The sequence below is a fragment of the Acomys minous genome (assembly GCF_964271855.1).
Source record: "Acomys minous genome assembly, chromosome: 7".
NCBI lineage: Eukaryota > Metazoa > Chordata > Mammalia > Rodentia > Muridae > Acomys > Acomys minous.
The window spans coordinates 109,393,524-109,409,049 of NC_140488.1; the positions used below are offsets into that span (position 1 = coordinate 109,393,524).

General features: G+C 41.1%; 1 protein-coding gene across 2 annotated transcripts in view; it reads right to left on the minus strand.

Annotated features, from left to right (window-relative positions):
- Positions 1 to 486: 486 nt before the first annotated feature.
- Positions 487 to 15,526, minus strand: part of SRPX (sushi repeat containing protein X-linked) — an 80,976-nt gene continuing 65,936 nt past the window's right edge. For both annotated transcript variants that reach the window (XM_084788859.1, XM_084788858.1), the window contains 6 exons: positions 15,390 to 15,516; positions 12,184 to 12,305; positions 11,185 to 11,364; positions 9,208 to 9,341; positions 6,786 to 6,907; positions 487 to 1,051 (listed from right to left, as the gene is read on the minus strand). In XM_084788859.1, coding sequence (XP_084644985.1) covers positions 868 to 1,051; positions 6,786 to 6,907; positions 9,208 to 9,341; positions 11,185 to 11,364; positions 12,184 to 12,305; positions 15,390 to 15,516 — 869 coding nt within the window. In that variant the 3' untranslated portion in view covers positions 487 to 867. The remainder of the gene's footprint in view (positions 1,052 to 6,785; positions 6,908 to 9,207; positions 9,342 to 11,184; positions 11,365 to 12,183; positions 12,306 to 15,389; positions 15,517 to 15,526) is intronic.

Sequence of the window (15,526 nt, forward strand, 5' to 3'; positions counted from 1 at the left end):
AACCCTCAACAATGATCCAGATCCACAAAGTTCCATTGGACACTCCTATACAGACCCAGAAGTGAATGGGTTTGGGACATTCAAGGCTAGCCCAATCTGTGGGTGCTTAACTGTATATACAAAACCTCACTGTGATTGCGTCTAACCTATGTGTATCTCTCTATATGCTTGAAATCACCTCTGGATTACTTACAAGTCCTCATCCAAGGTAAATACCTTGTTCCATGGGGGAAAATGGAATAAAGATGAGTCAACACGTTTGCTAGTTTTAGGCTTTCACACCATTAGCTGCAAGAGGTTCAAGGTTTAATTCTTTCTCTCTTTTGGGGGGCGCTAATTATATTAATTTGTTATTCTGCCACTTGGGAACTTAGCTCTCTCCTACCTCAGTTGATCTCTTTCTTAAAACAAACAAGAATCACAGTTTTAAAACTGCTGATCACCCTAAGCAAAGAAGCTTGATGCTTGATTTTTTTTAAAGGTGAGTTTTAGTATGCTTGCTTCAAAATATTTTATTAACAAAAGTCTTATACAAACATTAAGAGAACAGGAAAGTATGTTTCACACCGAATAATATGCCGAAAGCATGTGTGTGGCTGTAGTTTCTCATTTCTCTGTAGAGTTAACCAGCCATGATGGACTAAAGGGATAGAGTTAGACTAGATATTTTCATATATTTTGAAACATTTCAATGTTTGAAAAAGCATTGCGCCAATTTCTAAGGGCAAAGAAAGCACATAACAAAATAGACTTTAAAAATTACAAATGAAACTCTGTACATCAAGGGTATATTAAGGCCTTCCCATGTGCACGGGCACTATCTAAAAAGAGACGAGGAACTGCCAAGAGTGGAACAGTAGCATCACATCAAGTGTTGCATGTCTGGCCCATCTCAGCTTGCAGGATCATCTCTTCTTTCCTCAAGGGGAAGGTGTCAATGAGGTTGAAGAGAGTCATGGGTGTCACTAGGGAGACATAGCGTTCTTTGTCCATGCCATGCTTATCCACTAGAACCATGCTGAAGGAGTACAGTGGGATTCGAAGCAACAGCCTGGAACAAACAAAAAAAGAAGACTTGTCTGTATTATTCCTCGACTCCCAAGACTTTTAGGGGGCCAACCAAAGCCCTCTGGTAATACTATGCAGAGAAATGCTTGATGCCATGAAGGTCCGAATCATTTTTATGCCCTCAATACTCAAGCTACTCAAAGTGTAGATCATGGACCCATTGTATCATCGAGGACTTGCTCAGAAAGAACTTGCTCATGTCTGAACTCATACCTAACACATCAGAATATATCTGCATTGTTAGTAATATCTCCAGATAATTGGTATTCAGAAGAAAAGTTGAAAAGTTCTGTTTTAGATTAATATGATATGGAAGAACTCAGGCTGACCATGCTACTATAAACCAAAAGTAGCTACATGCTATGTAGAACATGGTATTACTTTCAGAATGACAAGGGTGATGATTATCACCAAAAGTATTTTACCACTCAGGGGACATTTGATCATGTCTTAACACACTTTTGGTTGTCATAAAAAGGAGTTAGATACAATTAGCATTTAAGTGATAGATTTCGGAATGTTGATATATTTATCCTACAATGTACAGGACAGTCTTCTAGCCAAACAAAGCCAGCCCCAAATACCAAAAGGGCCAAAGCTGAAGAAGCCTGGACAAGGTAAATTTGACTAAAGTAACATTCAAGAAATTATAGTGATGACCTGTTAAGTGACTATTTCTGGAGTGCAACTGGAACTGAATGAGCTTATTTTATTGCCAAGCATTCTTACTTATTTGCTTATAATTGGTACCACAGATAATTTTGAAAAATAGTCTGGCATGGTTTCAACTATGTGGTATTTTTCTACACATCAACATATGGGTTTAATCTATGTAGATGTTTTATATCAATACCAGCATTTTAAATAAGAAAGTTAAGAGGAAAGTAAACATACAGCTGAGCCCAAGAAGATAAGGAGGACACTCACTCGTCACTCCTGGTTTTTGATCCAGTTGAAATATTTTGAGTTATGTAACAGGCAGAACATACATTGCCCTCTGAATTGAAAGTGAAATTTTTTTCCTTTCAGGAGTGGTTCCAAGTATTGTTTTTAATTGTATAAAGAAAAGGTAGTGACCTAGGTAGTGGTGCCACAGGCCTTTAGTCCTAGCATTCAGGAGGCAGGGGCAGACAGATCTGTGAATTTGAGGCCAACCTGATCTACAGATTGAGTTCCAGGACAGCCAGGGTTACATATACAGAGGAGACACCAAAAGGGGGGAGAGAAAGAGTGGGGGGAGTGAAGAGACAGATAGGTGAGTAAGAGATGGGGGATAAATTAGAAGAATATATAAAAAACACACATGTATAAAAATGCCTTAATGAAACTCACTCATTCTCATGCTAACTTGAAAAAATAAATTTAAAATATCATTGCATAAAATATTAACTGATTGCTATTCTCATAAAGCCATTTCATAAAAGGGGAGAATAATTAATATTTTCCCAGTGGAAAGCTCTCTTGCTAATCCCTATCTAGTGACTAGAAATCCAAAAGAAGATGATACCTTGCCCTTACCAGGAATCCTACAGTCTAAGTTTTTTAGGTAAATACAACCACAAGGGGGTCCAGAAAAGTAGAGGAGTGAGGACCTAACGAGAGCTCAAGGGAGAAAGGGTCCAAGCAATATTGTGGTTGAAGCTTATAGACAGGATATCTGGATGAACCAATGCATCACATGGTTTTACAACACTTATGGGGCTAAAATGGTAAATCCCTGGGACTATTACATACATTCTTCTTGTACTTTCATTAACACAGAATATGAAAAAGGACAACTGTGTGGGAAACAAGAAATGGCCACACCAGCAACAGCCAGAGGAATGGGTCCCACTGGAGTTGAGAATCTGTAGACATCTCAGGGATAGGTGGTATGGTGCCTCTCAGATTGTGGTTTGGGCGTGAGTGGTGAGGTTTGCAGTATTTCTGAGCTACATGATGACTGTCAGCAGATTGGAAGGAACTCTTCATGAATCACCTTCTTGAGAAGTCTAATAATAATATAATTATTTTTTAAAATATTTATTTATTTACATATTATGCTCCACCAACATGTATGACTTCACAGCAGAAGAGGGCACCAGATCCCATTATAAATATTTCTGAGCCACCATGTGAGTGCTCAGAATTGAATTCAGGACCTCTGGAAGACCAGCTGGTACTCTTAACCTCTGAGCTATCTCTCCAGCTCTGAAGAATATGATTATTAAAGTGATGTCCCTTTTGGTCCCTGTCGTTATTAAGATAGATAGAAATTTATTCTGGGGGTGAGTATGACTTAGCTTACACATTCAAGTAGAAAAGAAGTGGAGGCAAAGAAGATGAGTGTAACCTTGCAACAACAGTTGTCCAGCCTATCATTTCTGTTGGTTTTCCTCAATAGCATCACCATAGCCTAAGACCTATCTGAAGTTGATATTCTAACAAGGCTAGAGAATTTTCAAACTAGCCTGGCATTCTGGCTCCTTTTTTTCTTTCTTCCTGTTTTTGATTCATTGAGCAAATCATGGCCCTTCCTTTTGGTTGGAATTCAAACCGAAAAAATACAGCATCCATCTGCCAAGAACTCTGTGCCCCTCTGATATGGCATACGAAAGCAGCATACAGCCTGACATGGGATGTGCTAGGTGATGCAGCTGAGTGGCCATCTCGTGTACTGTTCACATGTACCATCTTCTAGCTACTTGCTCAAGAATCACTCTTTTCTTAGAACCTCCTTGGCAAAATGTTTATTCCAAAACCAACACCTTGGTAAAACACCAAGCTACTAGTTCTCCCAATGGGATTCCCAGGGAACTTGCTAGTTACATAAACTCTTAGGGTCTACCCTAGACCTGTCAAACCCCAAAACATGGGGAGCAAGCAAAATGACAAAATTTTTACCCTGCAGGAGATTATGATGCAGGCTAAAATTTAAGAAGCACCACAAAATTTATTTAAGCAAGTTATTTGTTACAAATCATTATCAAGCTACAGAGTCCTGTATTAGCCCCAACATAAAGACAATAAATCAATATTTTCCCTAATGTAGATTTCTCTGTTCATTTTTAAAAGTTTACAATTATATCAGGATTTTATTATTGTTGTATGTGTATACATCATGTGTACATATCTGTGTCTACCATCTATTACTCTAAGAAAGTAAGTTTACAAACTCTGAACCAAGATACATACATACATACATATGTGTGTATGTCTATCTGTGTTAGAATGTGTGTAGGTATATGACATGTGATCAGATACATGTACATAAGTGTGGATGTGGTAGCCCAGGGTTGACATCAGGAGTCTGCCTCAATGACTCTCGATCTTATTCATCAAAATCAGATCTCTCTATTGAACTCAGAGCTCACTGATAAGGCTAATCTAGATAGTCAACTGGCTGGTGTTACAGACAGGCTCATCATTCTTATCTTTTATTTGGGTTCTAAGGATCTGATCTTATCTTCATATTGATGAGGCAGGCACTTTATCTACTGAAGCATCTCCTTCATCTCCTACAACAAGTTTTGTTTAAGTATGATGGAAAGTGTGTGTGTGTGTGTGTGTGTGTGTGTGTGTGTGTGTGTGTGTGTGTGATCTAGACCCCAACTAGAGTAATTTGGGAAGAGGAAATCTCAATTAAAAAATATAAATCCATCAGGTTGCACGTTCTTGATTTATGATTGATGTAGGAAGGCCCAGGCCACTGGGAGTGGTACCACCTCTGGGCAGGTGGTCCTGTGTGGTATAAAAGTGCAAGCAGAGCAGGCCAAGGATGGAGCAAGCCAATAGTTGGTGTTTCATTATAGCTTCTGCTCCACTGTGGCCTATCTCCAGATTCCATCTTGCCAAATGATGCTAGCTTGTAGCAAGGCAGCACAAAACTAACCAGGGTATGTGCTGTGATATCCTCTTAGGAAATTTTTGTGAACTTACTAAAACACCTTTGGTGTAATTCACCAAATACTATGTCATTGTCTTCATAAAAATAACAAATCACTGTATTTCACAACCTCTTTTGAAGTTCAATTGTAATTATATGATTAGTTCTGGCCAATGGACTGGGGGTATACATAATGTGTAACATTTCCAAGGTTAAACACAAAAGATTATGCTACAATTTGGGTGTTAAATGTCCACCAAGGGACAATGTGTTAAAGGCTTACTTCTTAGGTAGCACTTCCTGGAAGATAGTAGACTCTCCTAACACAAGGGTTTTAGGCCATTTGGAACCCTCTCCTTGAAAAGAATTATGAAAGCCTGGTCTCTTTATCTCTCTGTCTCCTGGCACTTGACATAAGCAATTTACATGACTATATGCTCCCTCTATGATAAGTGGCCTTTACTAGAGACTCAAAGCAATGGAGTGCCCCATCTCCAATTATAGTCTTTAGAACCATGAGCAAAAGAAACGTTTGCATGAGTTACTTGGCCTGGGTATTTTGATATAATAACAAGAACCCGACTAATAGCATTGCTTGTTTTTACTCTTTTTCTTCCTCATTTTCAGAAATCTGAAACCGTATGGGTGTCTCAGATATTAATGCACGAGATTGTGGAGCCATCTGAGACTCTAAAAGCCCAGGAGTCTTCTGGGACCTGGAGAACAGAGATCTGTCTCCAGCAGTGTACAAAAGATGACAGCTAAGCAAGAAAGGAAGATTTTAAGGAGTATTAGTTTAGCCTAATTACCCATCTCACAGTGGTCAAGAGATACAAGAAAAATGTAGGTTGTTCTAAAATTGCCTTATAGCTGTTGAATCTCACTTCAATACAACATTACTCAAGGCCTGGCTATTAGGGTTCTAGCTTTATAAGAATGACAGAAAAGAGATACAATTGTTAAGACAGGAGTATGAACAAGTGCCCTGATGGATGGAGGAAAAAAAGAGATCAAGCCTGAAAGGGCTAATTAGTATCTGTCCTAATGTGAAAAGGGACTGCTGCTTAGGTCATTTTGTTTACAGATCCTCCTCTTACACACACACACACACACACACATACACACACACACACACACACACACACCACACACCACACACACAATATATACACACTCACAAGCACACACATACACAGACATACCACACACCATACAAACAACATACACATACATACCAGACACACATATACATACACAAACATACACACAAATACCACACCACACATACACTCACATATCACACCACATACACACACACACACGTACACACATATACACACTCATACCACAGCACACATGCATACACACACATGTACATATATACATACACATACAACATACACATATACACAACACATTCCACAGACACATCTCATACAGCACTACACATGCACACACACAACACACACATACATACATACACATATACACACAGAGACACAGACACACACTCATACTGCACCACACACACATGCACACATATACATATACAGAGAGACAAAAAGAGAATGAGAGGGGGAGGGGAGAATTTGCTTGGTTGTTTTGGTCGATGGGGAAGAAGAAAACAGTAGCAATTTTCCACGGCATAATTTAGTTGGACATGCAGGAACAAGCCAATTATCATGCTTATAATACTCCCAGAATAAAAGCAATTAAGCACTGAAGGATGCCGGAACTAAATACTGAATAGAAGAAAAAAAATCAGGGTGCCTGACCAGATACAAGAGCATCCATGGCAAGAGATAAAGCATACTCACAGGGAAGGAAACTTAAGGAGAGAACGCCCGCCTACCTGAGCTGCAGAGCTAGAGCTGGAGGCATAATCTTTGCTCTGATCCTGCCGATGAGGGTTGGGAATACGCCTACCAGTTCCACCACTGTGACATGTCGAAGATCCAGGCCACACTGTGCTTGCTGGAGGAGGAACCAACAGGGGAGGTGTAAGTATAACTAAAGAGCTGTACACTGGCACCCCAGCAATGGTCTTCTTATGGGTGCTTCCTGGCCTACTCCAAATCATCCTGTAAACAGTTGAGACACTAAGGCTAAGCTAATGCCTAGAAAACTTATCTTCCTAGAGGAATTATACAGAACAGCCTGGCAGTGGGATTTTGTGAACACAATGGTGCGTCAAAGGTGAGACTTCTAGATGGGGTGAGACTTCGCATGAGTCAAAATTCCTAAAAAGCGTTCAAGATGCCACCCTACCTACCCCCAAGGTTTCTAATTTAATTCTTGCAAGGAATTAAGAATATTTTCCAGAGTTCCCTTTTCTGCACTTACTTCCCACCTTCCACATACTCCTGCCCTATGCTTCCTATACCTAAACCGTGAGAAAACAAAAAGAAAATGCTCCTGAGCTCATAGTTGGCCTTTGGCAAGAGGCATGGGAATGTGCATCAGTCAACTACACGTTAGGCAGTCTCACCAGAAGTAGCAGGGACAATCAAAGACCCCCCCCCCCCGACCTCCCGCCAAAAAACTTAACCGAGGTTATATAGGATAAATCTAATTGAATGGAAAAAAACAATTTTAAACACTGCGTTGTTTGAACTCTCCTGTATGAAGTGACACAATTATTACTAAGCCAACCAAGCCTTCCTTGAAGGCAAATGTAAATACATTGGTGAGTGGACAAATATAAGAATATCTAGATCCAAAAATGCTATAGTCAACAAGATAATTAACAACTTAGCAAGGGCCTGAGGGAACAGAAATGGGCTAAGGCAGAGGACTACAAAAACTTCTCCAAAAGCAGCCATAACCAATGTACAGATAAATAAGTGTGGCTGTTGCCAATAAAATCCAACTTGCAAAACCCAGCAGCAATAGGGCCAATTTGAGTGCATGAGGCAAGGTATACAAATGTAAAAGAAAGGCCAGTTTCTTGGCTTATTCATTTTCTAGAGATAAGAAGAACTCAAAAGAATGTGAGGCCATGCCATGCAGCTATGCCAAGGCTGATCAGGACCAGGTAAGTATATACATTTGTGTTTTATGAGGAGCAAAGGGGTTGTGCTGGCTGGTTTTATGTCACCTTGACATACGCTAGAATCATCTGAGAGGAGGGAACCTCAATTAAGGAAACACCTCCATAAGATCCAGCTGTAAGGCATTTTCTTAATTAGTGATTGATGTCGGAGGGCCCAGCCCACTGTGGACAGGGCCACCCCTGGGCTGGTAGTTCTGGGTTCTGTAAGAAAGTAGGCTGAGAAAGCCATGGGGAACAAGGAAGTAAGCAGCACTTCTCCATGGCCTCTGCATCAACTCCTGCCTCCAGGTTCCTACACTGTGTGAATTCCCCTCCTGACTTCCTTCAGTGATGAAGAGTGATATGGAAATGTAAGCCAAAAAAAGCTCTTTCCTACCTAAGTTGGTTTGGTCACGGTGTATCATCACAGCAATAGTAACCCTAACTAAGACAGAGGTGTACAAGGGCAGGTAAGGTGATGGGGATTTAGGATACCGAATTAGTAAATTTAGTTCTTATTGCCAACGCATTTCGTATGACTCTCTACAGTTCATGGGCAACCTGTTTAGATGAGCAAAAAGACTGAAAGAAAGACTGGTAGTTATGCTGATGTGAGTAGTAAATTAATTAAACCAAGAATCCTCTAATAGGAATTAATAATAGATCTTAGTAAAGAGGAAAGTGCTTAGCGTTCAGTGAACGTCATCACTCATTGCTAAGCAATTTCAAGGCAAAATCAGGCAGCTTCTGGTATGATCATTATAGTTTTACCATCTCCTAACATGTAGATTGTCTCCCTGAGTGGCAACTAAATTCACGTCCAATAGAGTTGGTAAAATTCCCAAGGAGGGATATGGTGCCTAGAGTCTCTTGGCTGCCTTTTGTCTTTTTGGCCAGTCTATTGCAAAGATAACTGATTGATTCAGTGTACGCATGTGCTGGAGTGGACCAGCAAAGACAATTGTTCTTTGGCTGAACCTGGCCAACATGTCAATTAAGCTTATTAGCAAAGACAGACAAATGTTAGTGGTTGGAAAATGATTGAGTTAGCTCTACAGAGCCAGTGTTAATAAGGTTATGCGCCAGTACCAGACATGAATGACTGTCCCTAAAGTGCTGGTCCCTTAAACTCACCCTAAGTGGATTAGGCATTGAGTCTGGCCTTCGCTTTTACTGAGGTGCCTGTCTTCTTCCTGTTAGTTAGAGGTCTCCCTCCCACCTTGGCTCTGCCTCAAGGCCTCACCTGCAGCATTCCCAGCTGCAGTCTGTAGAGGAGGTTTCGAGCTGTGGGTGTGGACACAATGAGGAGTCTCCTTTTCTCATAAAACTGATCCAGAAGTGAGGCTGCTGTTCTGACGCCGACATTGACGTTCATAGCTGGAATCAGAAATGGTCACGTGAGTTCAAAAGCTCTCCCTAAGAGATGAGGATTCAAATGAAAGTACTTGATTAGAAAAGTGAGCACATGAAGCACCAGCAAGAGGCAAATGAGATGTCCTTGTTTTCTCTCTCACTGCTGTAAGAAGGCTCATTAAACTTAGTGGCTTAGCCTAACATAAATTTATTCTTCTTTCAATACTGCCATGGAGAACACGAGTCAAGGTGGTTAAATTATAGTTCTGCCGTATAAACTGATTACAAATGACACGCAGCTCCACATGATTGGTTCAGTACACAGAACAGCAGTCTGGCCCTGAAGAAGAAATAATAGAAGAAAAATAAGAACAAGCTATGTAGGTTTTATGAACTTGGTGTTAATATTTCAAACTTCAGGTTTGTTTTAAAACCATTGTTCATTGCTGGGTGTGGCGGCGCACGCCTATAATCCTGGCACTCTGGGAGACAGAGGCCGGCAGATGTCTCTGAGTTCCAGGCCAGCCTGGTCTACAAAGAGAGTTCAGAACAGCCAGGGCTACACAGAGAAACCTTGTCTCCAATAAATAAATAAATAAATAAATAAATAAATAAATAAAAAAAAAGAAAAGAGAAAAGACTCACTGGTCTACTACACTGAATGACTGCTCTGTACCAACTTCTGGGCTATTGCTCTGAATGAGAAACAGTTCTTATCTCTAAAGTTACTTACCTTTGGGGATCATGGTCTAGGATAGCCTTGGTCAGTATAAATAGACTTTAAATGACTGCAAAATTAAATTTTTCTAGTGGCTTCATTATAAACATACAAACAAATATGTGACCCAATATATATGTGCTTTATATGTTAACCCAATATATCCAAATATTTCAACAGTCAATTAATATTTTAAAAGACGGGATGCTTTATGTTCTTTACTGTGCTAAGGCATTCAAATTGGTGTATATTTTCCATTGACGAAACACCTGAATTTGGACTCATTTCAAATGCTTCATACTCATATGTGACTAGTAGCTACCATAAAGACATGAGATTATTTGGCGAGGTACTCCAGGCCTTGGTGTCACAGAAATGGACACTGACTACTTAGCTGAGGAGTCTGAGACAAAATGTGCCTTTTCTGCTTTAATGTATGACACTGAAGAGCTTCATCTGTGTGCTCTGAATGGTAGCGTTAAAGGTGGGGAGAGATATCTGGTATTGAAAAAAAAAAAAGAAGCAGGTAACTAAAGGATCGGTCTAGAGTCTCCTAGGTAGTCTAGATTTCACAGTCTCAGCGACACCTAGCTCAATTGCTGTTCATCTGTAAGAACTTCTGGCAGCTGTTCAAGGCTTATCCTGAACCAGGCACTGCTCTATTCCAGCACTTAGTAGAAGACCACAATTAGGAGAAGTCTGATTTCCTCATTTTACACAGGAGGAAGGATTTCAAATACCCCAAATAGGCGTGGCTTTCAAGCTAACAATGCAAGACATGAATTATGCTGTCTAAACACAGCAGTATACTAGTGTTGAACTAGATCCTCCAACTGTAAAATAGGGGGATAAAGGTAATTCAAAAGTCCATTGGCTTCTAATATCGCTAAAGGCTGGCCCTGAGTTCTGGCCTCCGGATTGTTTCTTAGAAGATGTGAAAGAGGGGATCAGAGAACAGGCAAGAGCAGGACAAGGAAGCAGGTGAAATGAGCTGTAGTAGGGACTTGGCACCCTTGTTCACCCACTCAGATGAGCAGAGATAACAGTAGATGTTATGATGCTCAAGAAATAAAGCTGCTTTTAATACCTGCCCTGGAATGAGGGGATTTCAGGTTCTGCTGCCAGCTAGAGACAGAACTGCATCCATACCTGTACAGGTGGGCTCCGTGCCAGACCAAGCCAGATTGGACTGACATACTCGAGCAGAACTACCCTGAAGCTCATAGCCACCGATGCAGGAGAACTCACAGGTGGCCCCATAATTGTCACCATCGCTGGAACACTTCATGTAACCGTTCTCTGGGGCATTGAGTTTGCCACAGCGTCTGACTGTAGGGGACACAAAGGCAGAGTAGCCTTAGCTCTGGCACTCTTCCGTAACCAGAGAAGGCGAGGCCCCAGCTGTGTTAAGAAGTTATCCATCAACTAGTGAGATGAGTGCAGAGGAAAGGGTTGTTAGTCTCTAATGCCCCATAGTGCTCATTGCCCATACCAATGAGACTCTTGAGATGGTGCCATTAGCCCTGTCATGTGACAGATGAGAAGACTGAGCTCTGAAGGGTAAATGACACTGACAAGCTGACCAAAATTGAAACACAGAATTTTCAAAAACATTTTCTCAGGCAGCCAGGCATGGTTGCACACATCTGTAATCCCAGCACTAGGGAGGCAGAGGCAAGCGGCTCTCTGTGAGTTCGAGGCCAGCCTGGTCTACAAAGTGAGTCCAGGACAGCCAAGGCTACACAGAGAAACCCTGTCTCAAAAAACCAAATAAATAAATAAATAAAAATGTCCCCCTCAGATGGACCGAAGGTCTGAAAGACAAAGAGCATAGCCTCTTAGTGGCCTAAAAGAGGGAAAGCTTAACCACTCAGTTATTGCAGCTATTTGCAATATTAGCTTAGTGATGGAAAAAATTAAGTGTCATTTTTCTTGGAAAGACGACTAGGGGCTTCTGTGAAACTAGTCCTGTTCCTTAAAAATCCAGGCATTAGGATGGATGCTTCCCTCAGCTTCATGAAGGCCTAATCCACAGCTGGCAGAAGGGCCTGCTCCAGGGTACATTCAGAGCAGTCTGTCCTGAGGACCTGTTCCCTCTTCCCTTGATATTCCAGGGATGGACCAAGAACCAGGGAGCCACAGTCTCACCTCTTACTTTAACTCGAAACTTGCAAGTGCCCTTGTTCTCGGCTCTGTCATAGACTGTGTACTCGATCTTGTGATCTCCTTCTGGAAAAATCGAGCCTGGAGGAAGGCCTTTTAGGATAACACTTAAGGAAGAAAGCAGAAATAGCCAGGATTATGCTTGTGTGCCTGAAAATCAGTTGTTGAAGTGTAAGTCTGTACAGGACAGAGAGGCATGCTGCTAAGTCCTTTAACCAGAACAGAGGTTCTGTGAGGCATGGGGTCCCCTGAGCTCCTCTCTCTTTCACAAGCACGATTTGATACCAGAAAAATAGAAGTCCCCAGCTAAGGGGAGATTCATTCATTCATTTGTTTGCTTGCTTGTTACTGAAGAACAGAACAGAAGCTGGGGGCCCTTGGTGCAGACTGAGCCTGCATGTCTTCTCTGTCGGACAGATAGTGCAATGCTTTATAAGGATTACTTCAGAGTACAGTTTAGTTGGCCATTTGGCAATGTGGGCCTGAAACAGGTAGGATAATGTTCTTTGCTTTTTGTATCTGGCTCAGTGATGACCTTTCTGAACAAACGGTAACTTCTCTGAGAATCCTTGACTGTCCTAATACTAATAGTAAAAGCAAAATTTGTTGTTTGCTTTATATAAATCTTCCATCTAGCAGGCATGGTTTTATTATTTATTATTTAATGCAATCCTTATAAAAAAAACTCCTATTAGTTAGGTAGAAGTTGCCATTTCACAGGTAAGGAAACTAAGAGACTAAGGAACTTGGCCAAGATTGCCCAGCAAGAGACAGACGATTATAGCATCTATATTCTTAGCTATTTGACACCACCACCAGTAAGCTTAACATAATCAAAGGACAGCTTTTGGTTAGCTTTTAACATAAAAATCTCACCTTCTTCCATGCTTTCTAGGAATGATGATAATGAGCACATGGAATTATCATTGTCACCATTAGGGAATGTTTTACACACAGGTGGGACATGCTTACAAGGCATATGAACTGAGGAGTCTCAAGAAAGTGTTAGAGAGCACACCCCTCAGAGATGTCACTTTTGACTTCAAATGCCTTAAAATGGTTAGATAGCAAATGTAAATTCAGATAAACGTGAAAGAGGAATCATTCAAAAAAGAGTAGCTGCTAATTTCTCGGAGATTCCATTTGGTCAGGAAAAATAATGGAGTTGCCAGGAGAAGCTCAAAAGAAATATCTGTGTCAGAGCTTGCCACTGCCCCTTTCCCCTCAGAAGCAGACTATATAAAAGTAGCTCAAGCAGAATAATGGGGAGGGAAGTCCCAGGATATGTGCTAGGAAAGCAAGGAGCCCAAGCATGAGCTGAACAGGAGACAAGTCAGCTTTCTCCGAACCCATGCTACCAGTGTCTTCCTCATGGTCCCCAGCCCCAAAGCCTGTGTGGCTGTATCTAAGCTGCTGGACCCTGGAGGCAGACAGCTGCACTGAACAGAGAGTCGGGGGCTACCATGGTCCTTTTATTCAATGTCAGAATTTTAATCTGAATAACAGGTCCTCCACAAAACCATAAAGGTTTTAGATGAACGGGGACACATGCTGACCTGATATTTTATGCTTTTGAAATTATTATACAAGACGTCAAGTTGCAGAAATCTAAGAACTGATTATATTCCAGGGGCTGAGTCAGACACTGAACAAGGCTGTGACAAGTTAAGGATAAATAGTGACCAACCCCCAATTCTACTATCTTGGACTTGATTTTTCTAAAATTTTATGTATACATAGACGTATATGTGTGTATACTATAGACATATTGTATATTCGTGTTCATCTGTGTATAGTGACTTGCTTTTTTCATACGGCTTACCTTGTAAACTCAATTCCATAATGTTTCTCCTAAGGGAGTTAAGATCTGCATATGTAGCAAGAGTTAAATACTTTAATGACCAAACTATCTTTGAGAAATTATAGTTGAAAAACCTAATCCTGTTATTTAAAGTAGATGATACGCTGGGGGTTAGTAGAATTCAGGAATAAAATGTGAACAAGAAACTTAACCCCTCTTATTAGTAAATGTTATGTTAGTGTGAACAACTGTGTACAAAAAAAAATGTTTTGTCATGATCCCCGCAGGGTTAAGAAGATTTTTAGAAACTCTGCCCATGCCTCATGGCCCAAAATTATATAAGTCAGAAGCATGTTATTGTCCAGAAATGGGGCATGTGTCAGAAGGTCTAACTGAGCCATGAACTTTAATTGATAGATAAGCATGCTGACATGAAGTAGGGGTCTCCTAGGAAATATAGTGAGGGTACATTTCCAAATGGTACATTAGAACAACATGTGACTGGCCTGAACTAATGGTGACTCCCCATTACTCAGCTTGTCATTAAACAATGAATGCAATCACGCAGGAAAACAGGCTTGGGCACGGGAGGAGTCAGAGGATGCCTCCACTTGGATGGATTACAACCTTTTCTAAGTGTCTGACATGCTCAAAAGTTGAAAAGCAAAAAATGAAAAGTTTGGGAACAGGAACAGACAATAGACAAGGAATGGAAAAGTCCTGCATCAATCCATAACTGTGGAGTTAACACGGAGAACAGTATTTGGCTTAGCATGGGAGACACAGAAGGCTTACCAATGGCTGTGGGGACGTAGGAAGGCCTGAGGACATGAGAAGGAGCCCAGTTTTGTAAGCAATGAGGGAGAGTAGACCCCTGAATTAGCCAGATGCATTCTTTTTCATTTGTTTCCTTTTCTGTCCTGTTTCCCTATACCCCTTGTTACCTTTCTTCCCATCTTCCAGCAGTATATGTTAATTGAGTGCTCACTATGGGCCAGGTTCTTGCCTTTAGGGATAAGGTGCTGAATGCATTGTAGAGAAGATGATTAAAATCATATAAATAAGCTACGTAGTAGTATATTAGATGGTGACTAGAGGGACCAGGTCTGAAACACGAATAAATTGGCATAGATACACCCCACTCTGGGAAGTAAAATGTTTCATATATAGTAAATGTTCTGACATTTCCTAAGAGACAACATAGGCTGATGATATAGGTCAGCACCTGTGCTTTCCTAAAATGTACAAGGCTTCAAGGAGTGGGGAAGGGAGGAGGGGAAAGGAGAGGGGAGAGAGGGGAGAGAGGGGAGAGAGGGAGAGAGAGAGAGAGAGAGAGAGAGGGGGGAGAGAGGGCATTCCAGCTGCCAAGTTTCATTTTTTTTTAACTTACTCAGTAAGAATGCCGTCTGCTGTATCTCTTCCCTCTGGGGTTTCCCAGGACACTCGGACTGTCAGCTTATTGGGTTCAGCAATGCGTTCTTTCACACTTGGGCACTTGATTCTAGGAGGTTCCAAATCTTGAAAAGA